This window comes from Salmo salar, chromosome 19 (assembly GCF_965601325.2).
Source record: "Salmo salar chromosome 19, fSalSal1, whole genome shotgun sequence".
Lineage (NCBI taxonomy): Eukaryota > Metazoa > Chordata > Actinopteri > Salmoniformes > Salmonidae > Salmo > Salmo salar.
In genome coordinates this window covers 45,063,782-45,075,960 of record NC_138309.1, presented here as the reverse complement: position 1 = coordinate 45,075,960, position 12,179 = coordinate 45,063,782, and the positions used below count along the sequence as shown (strand labels likewise).

Here is a 12,179-nt window from a genome sequence, read left to right as displayed (position 1 = left end):
ATAAATGTGCTGTTTAAAATTAATATTTTCATCTTACCAAATCCCAAGATACTTATAGGAGGTGAGCCTATTAATTTTCTGGCATTTTATAGATAAAATCTGCAAGTGACTCCATCGGTTTTCTTTTAAACCATACATTTTGTTTTCCTTGCATTAAACACAAGTTTCAATTTGAAAGGCTGCCGTTGAATAACATCAAAAGCCAAATGTAAGTCTTGAAAAGCCTTCTCAATATTCGATACGCATATATAAATAATTGCGTCATCAGCATACAGATGGAGATTTGCAGAGTCAATAGTCTTCCCTAAATCATTTACATACAGTGTAAAAATGATCAGACCTAAAATTGAGCCCTGGGGAACTCTTTCTAAGCCTTGTAAACTCAGATTCCATATCCTCCTGAGCTACACACTGTGTTCTGTCAGAAAGGCAGTTTTGGAACCAATCCTATGCATCAACACTTAAACCAACCTTTTTTAGTCTATACAACCACAGAGCATGGTCAACAGTGTCAAAGGCCTTCGATAAGTCAATAAAAAGTGAAACACAGTGATTTTTCTTGTCCTAAGCATCTAGAATATCACCTATAACCTTACTTATTGCAGTAATTGTACTATGCTTGGCTCTAAAATCGAGATAAAACGGAGTTATTATAAAGAAAGTCTTTCAACTGCGAGTCCACCAGGTTTTCCAAACCTTTTGCCAGTGCAGACAGTTTAGATATGGGACAGTAGTTGTCCAACTGGGACGGATCTCCACACTTATGTAAAGGCGTGACGTAGGCTGCTTTCCAGACTTTTGGAATGGTATTACTCGCCAATGAAAGGTTTAATATATGAGTGAGGGGCAGCAATGATCGCTGTGCCAATTCTTAGAAAATAAGGGTTTAATTCATCCAGACCAGACACTTTCTTAATATCAATAGATTTGAGTGCCGTCAAAACTTCTGAAAGCTCAATCTCTGTAAAATGCAAGATAAACCATAATCAGAGGGCTGATATAAATACTATTCATGCCAGTCTCGCTTGGCTAAGAGTTGAGAGACTGACTGCATCACTTCTTGTTTTTATTAGAAACACGAATGTGATAAATCTGAAATTGTTTATATAGTGAATTTACACACAGCTCTGACACACACACTTACCCCACCAGACATGCCACCAGGGGTCTTTTTCTTTTACAGTCTCCAAATCCAGAACATATTCAAGAAAGCATACAATATTATATAGAGCCATTATTGCATGGAACTCCGTTCCATCTCATATTGCTCAAGTGAACAGCAAACCTGGTTTCAAAAACATAAATAGAGCAACACCTCACGGCACAACGCCTCTCCCCTATTTGACCCAGATACTATGTTTGTATGTATTGGTATTGATATGTAGGCTACGTGTGCCTTTAAAAAAAATGTTTTACATGTATTTCAATTGATGTAGTTCTGTCTTTGAGCTGTTCTTGTTTATTAATGTTCTGTATTATTTCATGTTTTGTGTGGACCACAGGAAGATTAGCTGCTGCTTTTGCAACAGCTAATGGGGATCCTAATCAAATACCAAAAGTTTCCTGATGAGGCCTTTGGATGAAGGCTCCTTTCCTTCTCTCCTGGTTCACGAAGCACTACGCACTGTGAAAATCTTTTAGCTGGATTCGATGGTGCTGTAATATACAATTAGCTGACTATAAGGCCTATCTCTGGGTCTGAGCTGATACCAACTGCCAAACCCAGAACTCTGCCAAATGATTATCTTCCTCATAGCTATCTCATTTCAAAACATAGTGAAGAACATGATTGTGCTGTGAATGAGAATCTGGCTCATTATATCACTTACACACATTTACAGCTTTGCAGAGAAAGAAAAAGCACAAGAACCCCCCTGTGCATGCTGGATGAACAGCCATAACTGCGACATCCGTCCCAGAACAAAACCTTTTCAATACTGCCAGCCCGGCAGCTGCCTTGTCTTGATGTGTCACTTCATCATTTAGCGTATTCGGATGCAATTTAAATATTCTATGAATAACAACAACAAAAAAAGCAACATCCATTATGGCCCAAAACAGTGACTGCTGAGCTGATTTCAGAGTACACAAACAGATGGTCACAATACTTGGAGTGGTTTGGATGCAATAAAGTGGAGGAAAAAGTACCCAATGGTCATACTTGAGTAAAAGTAAAGATACCTTCATAGAAAATGACTCCCAGTAAAAGTCACCCAGTACAATTCTACTTCAATAAAATATTTGGTTTTAAATAACTTAAGTATCAAAAGTAAATGCAATAGCTAAAATATATTTAAGTATTAAAAGTAAAAATAATTTCAAATTCCTTATATTAAGTAAACCAGACGGAAAACTTTTTCTTTACGGATAGCCAGGGGCAAAACTCAGTGCATGTGTTTAGTGAGTCTACCAGATCAGAGGCAGTAGGGATGACCAGGGATGTTCTCTGTTTAGATGACCAGGGATGTTCTCTGTTTAGTGAGTCCTCCAGATCAGAGGCAGTAGGGATGACCAGGGATGCTCTCTTGATAAGTGCGTGAATTTTCCTGTCCTGCTAAGCATTCAAAATGTAATAAGTACTTTTAGGTGTCAGGGGAAATGTATGGAGTAATACATACATTATTTATTTAGGAATGTAGTGAAGTAAGTTGTCAAAAATATAAATAGTAAATTAAAGATACCCATAACTACTTAAGTAGTACTTTAAAGTATTTTTACTTAAGTACTTTACACCACTGGGTATATACTTAGTTACTGTAGCTAGCCTCATTCACTGCAATAATTCAGCAAACTAGAAAGTTAGATTTTAGTAGGCAAGGGTTTGTATGCACAAAACTTAAACAATGGATGACTCAACCAGGTTATAGTGTTTTATTAAACCACTTGGGTATATGTTAGCAGTACAGTATTACAAAGGAATAGTAGTGTTTTATTAAACCACCTTGGTATATGTTAGCAGTACAGTATTACAAAGGAATAGTAGTGTTTTATTAAACCACCTGGGTATATGTTAGCAGTACAGTATTACAAAGGAATAGTAGTGTTTTATTAAACCACCTGGGTATATGTTAGCAGTACAGTATTACAAAGGAATAGTAGTGTTTTATTAAACCACCTTGGTATATGTTAGCAGTACAGTATTACAAAGGAATAGTAGTGTTTTATTAAACCACCTTGGTATATGTTAGCAGTACAGTATTACAAAGGAATAGTAGTGTTTTCTTCAACCACCTTGGTATATGATAGCAGTACAGTATTACAAAGGAATAGTAGTGTTTTACTATTAAAGGAATAGTAGTGTTTTCTTCAACCACCTTGGTATATGTTAGCAGTACAGTATTACAAAGGAATAGTACCTGTTTTATTAAACCACCTTGGTATATGTTAGCAGTGGTATTGAAAAGGAGACTGGGAAAAACATTTAGATTCATTTAGTAAATAAAAGAAGGTTTCCTGAGTTAAACCAAAAGAGCAGCTTGTGATGGTGTTCCGTCTTATCCCAGATACTACGCTGAGTAGCAGAGCTGATTGAATAGGGCCCTATATCTATGTTACACCATGCATTATCAACACAAATAGGACTTGGTAGTGGTTGTCCCTAGTGAGATATTCATTCTGCTCCACAAAAATAAACTAGTGTTTTTTTACATGAACATTGTTGTGATGATCCCAATAAAGTACTTTACTAAATCCCAAGATACTTATAGGAGATGACCCTATCAATTTGCTGGAATTTTATAGTTAAAATCTGCAAGTGACTCCATCTGTTTACTTTCAGGGAAGAGAAAACCATACATTTTGTTTTCCTTGCATTAAGTTTCAATTGGAAAAGCTGCCTTTGAATAACATCAAAAGCCTGTAAGTCTGTACTGTAAGTCCTGAAAAGCCTTCTGAATATTAGATACGCATAAATGAATAATTGTGTCATCAGCATACAGATCTTTTTTTAAACTTTTTTTTAAAAGTACTATATTGTGTTTTTACATGAACATCATTGAGATGATCACAGTAAAGTATTATACTGTGTTTTTATAAAAGTACTATACTGTGTTTTTACATGAACATTGTTGAGATGATCACAATAAAGTACTATACTGTGTTTTTACATGAATATCATTGAGATGATCACAGTAAAGTACTCTGTGTTTTTACATGAACATCGTTGAGATGATCACAGTAAAGTAATATACTGTGTTTTTACATGAACATCGTTGAGATGATCACAGTAAAGTACTATACTGTGTTTTTATAAAGTACTATACTAAATCTTCAGATTACTGCATTACCACGATGATGTTCTGGACTGAGAATAAAAATACTTGATTATATTCTGTTAAATCATATTATACATAGCACACAATGGAGAGAAATAATCATATGTGCAACGTTAAATACGTAGAAATAAAATAGAATGAAGTGCTAAATGAAGACTATATGAAAGAAAACAGGCAGCTAAGAGGAAGTGATTTCAGAAAATACACGACTTCTGGAAACCTCAAGATGTCCTTCATTAAAAAATCAATTCATTCATTACCCTGTACCATTAAGAGCAGCGTCTTTGACTTCAGTCCGGAGTTCTCTCTTGACGATGAGATGGTCACTCTCTTTCTCGTCTGGAACTCCACTGATGATCTGAGACAGAGGTTTACAACCAAAGTTAATCAACAAGTACCTCTTACATGACACCCACCATATCAACCTCAAATGAATGGGAATCACTATCCACAGGGCAGGGCTGAGCAGCGTAGGACCTGAGCCTCTAGGTTTGCCTTCGTGCATACCTTTTTATTTGGGTACACATCTGTGATAAACAACATACCCCCCCCTAAAATGTATCAACAAGTTTGCTGATGAATAAATAAAAAAAATGAAGAGCTTCTATCCCAATAGCTCTTTTGTCCCGGGTCTAGAGCAGGCCTACCAATCATATATATTTCCTGTTTGTAGTAATCAGATGTAGGGCTGGGCCATATATCATACGGATGGACCCGCATACAGGTATGGGTTTTTACAATACCGTCTATAATGACTTCTTGATACAATATTGCATAAATAAGTTATACTAATTGGACTACTTCACTGTCAGTTTTGGTTGAGTATAAACCAATCAGAAGAGAGAAAGCCCATTAAAACCATGTAGAATTTATTTGGAGCCATCCTAGGGTCCTGCACTACTCATCAGGGGTTGGAACTGATCGTTTTGTTCTGAACAGAACCGTTATTTTTTAAATTCCGTTCCACTGTTCCAATCGGCAAAATAAAGTTCTGAACCGGTTCGAACCCCCAAAAAAGTACAGGTGTATATTGTTCCATTCTGTTCCTTTTTTTATTAACCTGTGAAAAATCGACAGTTGTTTACATTTAGTTAATTAAATGACTTCACCAATCAGTGTGGATAGAGCAGGCAAGCTAGTTGTTTACATGCATGATGGAGAGACAAGTGTAGCCTATGGCGCAAGATGCAACTATAGAAAAATGCCCGTAACCTAAAAGAACGTTATTAGCTGGTTCCCATGCTTTTAAAATAACGGTTCTGTTCCGGAATACAATGGATCACTTTCATTCCGGTTCCGTTTCTGTTCCTTGAAAAATGTCATTATTTTCCGGTGTTCTGTTCCCTGAACCGGTTCCAACCCCTGCTACTCATAAAACATATTTAAAACTTGTATTATTCAGAAACATTAAATACAGCTATACCATCAACAATAAGACAAATATTGTGACATACTTTGGCCATATTGCCCAGGCCTAATCAAAGGGATGTGCAGCTGGCTGTGGGTTCTCACCGGGTGGGAGGAGAAGTCTATCAGGGAGGAGATCTCTGGTCTGTACAGCTTCCACTTGGACTTCATGGGTCTAACGCTCATGGACGACCCCCTTTCCGTCTCAGGGGATTTCCCGCTCACCAATCCCATTATCTTTTTAGCTGCAGAGAGAAAGAGGGACGTAAGGGCTTTTAAAAAGCTGAGCAGCATAGGCCAATAAAAAGTTAAAGCCAGAGCAAGCCATTACTGTAGGCCAGAAAAAAAACTAGCCTGGGTGCCAGTCTGTTTCAGCACTCGTCAACTCCTTATGGAATTGAAATTCTTGACAAGGACAATGGAGTAGGAAAAAGAACAAACAGATCTGGGACCAGGCTACAGAAAACTGCCCCGGTGGCAGCATCCATGGACTAGCTGTGGAATGAGAGAGACCAGGGAGCATCCATGGACTAGCTGTGGAATGAGAGAGACCAGGGAGCATCCATGGACTAGTTCTGGACTGAAAGAAACCAGGCAGCATCCATGGACTAACTGTGGAATGAGAGAGACCAGGGAGCATCCATGGACTAGTTCTGGACTGAAAGAAACCAGGCAGCATCCATGGACTAACTGTGGACTGAGAGACCGGACAGCATCCATGGACTAGTTCTGGACTGAGAGAGACCAGGCAGCATCCATGGACTAGTTCTGGACTGAGAGAGACCAGGCAGCATCCATGGACTAGTTCTGGACTGAGAGAAACCAGGCAGCATCCATGGACTAACTGTGGACTGAGAGACCGGACAGCATCCATGGACTAACTGTGGACTGAGAGACCGGACAGCATCCATGGACTAGTTCTGGACCGAGAGAGACCAGGCAGCATCCATGGACTAGTTCTGGACTGAGAGAGACCAGGCAGCATCCATGGACTAGTTCTGGACTGAGAGAAACCAGGCAGCATCCATGGACTAACTGTGGACTGAGAGACCGGACAGCATCCATGGACTAGTTCTGGACCGAGAGGGATTGTGGCAGGTTATATTGAACTTGACCATTAAGGTGCGTTTTGTTCCACTGAAGATGTTACTTTGACTCCAGTGTGGTTTCAGTTTCTGGCTCTTTGGTCTGATGATGATGATGCTGATCATATAGTCTGTGCTCGGTGCTCTATACTCCGCAGTGCTGTTCTGTGTGGGATAGACGGTCATGCTGTCAGTGCAGAGTTGCACCAAGCCATTCCGTGCTACTGTTAGTGTCAACTCTTACCCTTGCTACCGAAGACTCCGATCTTCTGCATCGTTCCTTCTTTCCTGCTATGCAAGCTGGACTGGGAGTCCTGGGGCCTTATGGATCCCGGGTCTTTACTGCCCCTGGCCGGAGATGGCTATAGATGGAGGAGAAACCATGTCATCTTTTGATTTATTTAACTAGAAAAGTCAGTTAAGAACTAATTCTTATTTACAATGACGGCCTACCCCGGCCAAACCAATCACAGCCGGTTGTGATACAGCCTGGATTCGAACCAAGGTGTCTGTAGTGACGCCTCTAGCACTGAGATGCAGTGCCTTAGACCGCTGCACCACTCAGGAGACCCAAAGTAAACCAATAAGTAATATAAAGACTAAAGGTGAGATGCTATACTTTATTATCCTCGAGGGGAAATCTGACAGAGCTTCCACATAAACACATAGAATCGACACATAGAAACACATTGACACAACGTACATTGTTAACGCTGTCATCATAATGTACACTGATGTATATAATGTACACATAATGTCCCCACCCACACAAACAGGCAAGGCTGTGACGAGGTGACACATCCACATGATGATGCCCTACAGGCCAGACTTCAGTCCATTATCATCAGCCTCTGTGTCTCCCCTACTGTTTAACAGTTTTATTGACAGGGGGACAAAGTCATGTTTGTATCTGTTCAAACATAAAAGCTGCGTGTCTCACCACCTCTTGATGCACAGCCAGTTTAGGAGCCAGTCTGGTTCTGGGGTTTCTATGGTTCTCCTTGTGCACCGCATCCTGAGAAACACCAGCGCAGAGATGAGAGTTAGGAGACTGGGGAGAGAGGAGACCAGGGAGAGAGAGATGAGACTTAGGAGACCAGGGAGAGAGGAGACCAGGGAGAGAGGAGACCAGGGAGAGAGAGATGAGACTTAGGAGACCAGGGAGAGAGGAGACCAGGGAGAGAGAGATGAGACTTAGGAGACCAGGGAGAGAGGAGACCAGGGAGAGAGGAGACCAGGGAGAGAGAGATGAGACTTAGGAGACCAGGGAGAGAGGAGACCAGGGAGAGAGAGATGAGACTTAGGAGACCAGGGAGAGAGAGATGAGACTTAGGAGACCAGGGAGAGAGGAGACCAGGGAGAGAGAGATGAGACTTAGGAGACCAGGGAGAAAGGAGACCAGGGAGAGAGGAGACCAGGGAGAGAGAGATGAGACTTAGGAGACAAGGGAGAGAGAGATGAGAGTTAGGAGACCATGGAGAGAGAGATGAGACTTAGGAGACCAGGGAGAGAGGAGACCGGCGAGAAAGAGATGAGACTTAGGAGACCGGGGAGAGAGAGATGAGAGTTAGGAGACCAGGGAGAGAGGAGACCAGGGAGAGAGAGATGAGACTTAGGAGACCAGGGAGAGAGGAGACCGGCGAGAAAGAGATGAGACTTAGGAGACCGGGGAGAGAGAGATGAGACTTAGGAGACCGGGGAGAGAGGAGACCAGGGAGAGAGAGATGAGACTTAGGAGACCAGGGAGAGAGGAGACCAGGGAGAGAGAGATGAGACTTACGAGACCGGGGAGAGAGAGAGGAGACCAGGGAGAGAGAGAGGAGACCAGGGAGAGAGAGAGGAGACCAGGGAGAGAGAGAGGAGACCAGGGAGAGAAATTAAAACTCCATGGTGAGGATTTAGTTTTATGAATGGATAGACATTGAGAGATCAATTTACATTTTAAGAGTCCCATGTAATTTCAGGTTGAATAAATCAGTAGGTTTCCAAAATGATTGATGTGGATTAACAATGTATGTTTCACAGCTCCAGTGTAGGCCATCCCTGACACATCTAGTTTGAAATGTTCAGCTCACGGCAAAAGAAACCCTCATCTAAATGTGTACTCCAAAATAAAAGCATCTTCAATAACTTATTGGTAACATCTGTCCAACTCTGCATTTTGCTTTTAAATAGGATGCTGTATTAATCATTAAACATGTTTCAAACTTCTGGACTTTGTGTTTCTGTATTTTATATGTTATATTTAAGCAATAAGGCACGAGGGGGTGTGGTATATGGCCAATATATCACGGCTAAGGGCTGTTCTTAACCACGACGCAACGCGGAGTGCCTGGATACAGCCCTTAGCCGTGGTATATTGGCCATATACCACAAACCCCTGAGATGCCGTATTGCTATTATAAACTGGTTACCAACGTAATTAGAGCAGTAAAAATAAATGTTTTGTCATACGCGTCATATACGGTCTGATATACCACAGCTGTCAGCCAATCAGCATTCAGGGCTGGTACCACCCAGTTAATAATCTTCAATAATCAATGGGTATATATTATTTATAGAAATGACCGCTGAACAGCAGGAAATAGCCAACGCTGAAACAACCCCTGTCATTTTAAATCACACCCATTCCATATCGTCTCAGAGGACTTCCATAGCTTTGCCATCACGCCAACCGAGGTATTACCGACCAAAGCAATAGAACACTTGAGAGGGATGGCAATGGATGGGGTAACAGGCATGAAGAGGGGAGCGGTACCTGAGATGGGAGTTCATGCGTTGCTCTCCTTTTAGCTGGACTGCGCCATCCGCTCTTCTTAAAAAAAGAAAGAGGTTTGTTATAAAGTTAGCAAGAATAACCTGAGTCGAATACAGCGAGGGCTCTGTGTCAACCATGTACCAGGTAACTAACAAACCACAAAGACACCTAGAAGATTTGACACTGATATTATATTGACACGTGAATTACATCAGGACTAAAAGGCTACAAGGGCGTGTCATAATGTGAAGATAAATACTTCAAGAACACATTTTAAAGTTTAGATGCTTCAACTTCTGGTGCTTCAAATGCATTTATCTTTAATACTAAAACCATTGCCCTGTTTATGTGTTTGTTGTGAACCTTATATAAAATAATTAACCGTCTAAAAGATTTAATGGCTGTTTTTTTTACACCTGGATCACTGAAGGCAGAGAGAAAGCTGATAATACCCACATAATGAATTAAATAAAACGTTTATTATTAAATAGAAATCATTGTGAAAAATATTTTAAATTGAACTCGACTTTCCCTTGTCGTCATCTCTCAACATATCTTTCTTCATATCTCGTGTTCAACAAAATGCTTGGCATTTTATTCCTGGCAGTGGGGAGTCAGACACACAGACCTCAGCGAAAGAGTTGTTTTTGAGTCCCATCAGATAACAGAATGGCTGAGAAACACTAAAGATTGGACTAGGAACATCAGAGCTCCCAAAGACTCCCCCGCTGTGTTGTGTGGGCTTTAAATCAAATCAAAGTTTATTTGTCACGTGCGCTGAATACAACAGGTGTAGACCTTACAGTGAAATGCTTACTTACAGGCTCTAACCAATAGTGCGAAAAAAAATGTATGCGTGTGTGTGTGTGTGTGTGTAGGTAAGTAAAGAAATAAAACAACAGTAAAAAGACATTTGAAAATAAGAGTAGCAAGGCTATATACAGACACCGGTTAGTCAGGCTGATTGAGGTAGTATGTACATGTAGATATGGTTAAAGTGACTAGGCATATATGATGAACAGAGAGTAGCAGTAGTGTAAAAGAGGGGTTGGCGGGTGGTGGCTAGTTACCATGTTGTTAACTAAGGGCAGCAGGTAGCCTAGTGGTTAGAGCGTTGGGCCAGTAACCGAAAGGTTGTTAGTTCAAATCCCCAAGCTGACAAGGTACAAATCTGTCGTTCTGCCCCTGAACAAGGCAGTTAACCCACTGTTCCTAGGCCGTCATTGTAAATAAGAATTTGTTCTTAACCGACTTGCCTAATTTGAGTAAATAAAGGTTAAAATATATATATATTTTGAAGTACAGGCCATGTTTAAAGGCAGTGGACCAACCCCCTCTCTGCCGTCAGCGTGCGTCTCTCTCACACAGACACACACCTTTCCCAAGTCCTCGGGTGAACCTCACTTGTTTCCTCATCTCAAAGCACATTGGACCAAAAGATCTGAGGTTCCTCCCCTCAGAACTTCTTAGAAAGAGGAATCAAGTAAATACAATGGAGATTCACTCCTCCCCTCTCTCCTCTCTCCTCCCCCCTCTGGGACACCCACCTCCTACTCCGCTGCAGCAGAGACCCACCTCCTACGCCGCCGCTGCAGCAGAGATCCACCTCCTACGCCGCTGCAGCAGAGACCCACCTCCTACGCCGCTGCAGCAGAGACCCACCTCCTACGCCGCTGCAGCAGAGACCCACCTCCTACGCCGCTGCAGCAGAGACCCACCTCCAACGCCGCTGCAGCAGAGACCCACCTCCAACGCCGCTGCAGCAGAGACCCACCTCCTACGCCGCTGCAGCAGAGACCCACCTCCTACGCCGCTGCAGCAGAGACCCACCTCCTACGCCGCTGCAGCAGAGACCCACCTCCTACGCCGCTGCAGCAGAGACCCACCTCCTACGCCGCTGCAGCAGAGACCCACCTCCTACGCCGCTGCAGCAGAGACCCACCTCCTACGCCGCTGCAGCAGAGACCCTACACTACATCGACTCATTATTTTCACACAACAACCATGCGTGTGTTAGATCACACCACATGTAATAGGAAACTCAGAAAAAGAAGCACAAGCCTTTCATTTCAATGCATAATGTAAGATGGAACAGTAAACTATCAATATGTTGAACAGCTTGCTCTTCAGATGAACCTAATTAACACTTCATTATGGCTTATCTGAGGCTATTTAAACATTTTGCTTCTTGCATGGTTTCTTATGCCATTGCAATTAGTTAGGTGGGTGACTCCTGACTTTGGACATGGGATAACAGAACTGTTGCAGTACTAATGCTCTCTCTGTAAAATGTATTTAAGATGACTGACAGGAGAGAGACCACCAGCTGAATGGTAAGATGGACAGGGTCTGCAGTGGCAGTAGGACCACACAGTTGTACCCTGGACTGAACCTACAGTACATCCCTCACTGCAAGTTAACACTGTCTACCTTGTCAATCTCAGCGCTCTTCCTCTTGCGGGTGATTTTGACGTTGACCACAGCCTCTCCCTGGCGTTTCAGGACCATCCTGTTGGGCTGCAGCGGGCTGAAGGAGATCTCAAGCTCAGGCTTGGGGAAGCGGCTGGTCCTGCCTCCTTCTGTGGAGATCTCTGAGGAGTCGAGCACCGATGGGTCGCCCCCAGACCCCTACAGACAGACAGGGGTACACAGTAT

General features: G+C 42.1%; 1 protein-coding gene across 10 annotated transcripts in view; it reads right to left on the bottom strand.

Annotated features, from left to right (window-relative positions):
* Window positions 1–2,856: 2,856 nt before the first annotated feature.
* The window catches only part of kif20ba (kinesin family member 20Ba), a 41,639-nt gene continuing 32,316 nt past the window's right edge, over window positions 2,857–12,179 (bottom strand). The window contains exons 28-33 of one of the 10 annotated variants that reach the window (XM_045702331.2): window positions 11,955–12,152; window positions 9,525–9,581; window positions 7,710–7,817; window positions 7,011–7,128; window positions 5,787–5,926; window positions 2,857–4,632 (exon numbers count right to left, since the gene is read on the bottom strand). In XM_045702331.2, the coding sequence (XP_045558287.1) occupies window positions 4,531–4,632; window positions 5,787–5,926; window positions 7,011–7,128; window positions 7,710–7,817; window positions 9,525–9,581; window positions 11,955–12,152 (723 nt within the window). In that variant the 3' untranslated portion in view covers window positions 2,857–4,530. Of the gene's footprint in view, window positions 4,633–5,786; window positions 5,927–7,010; window positions 7,129–7,706; window positions 7,818–9,524; window positions 9,582–11,954; window positions 12,153–12,179 lie in introns of all 10 variants that reach the window. The other 9 variants (XM_045702336.2, XM_045702332.2, XM_045702337.2 and 6 more) reach the window with 9 other exon arrangements.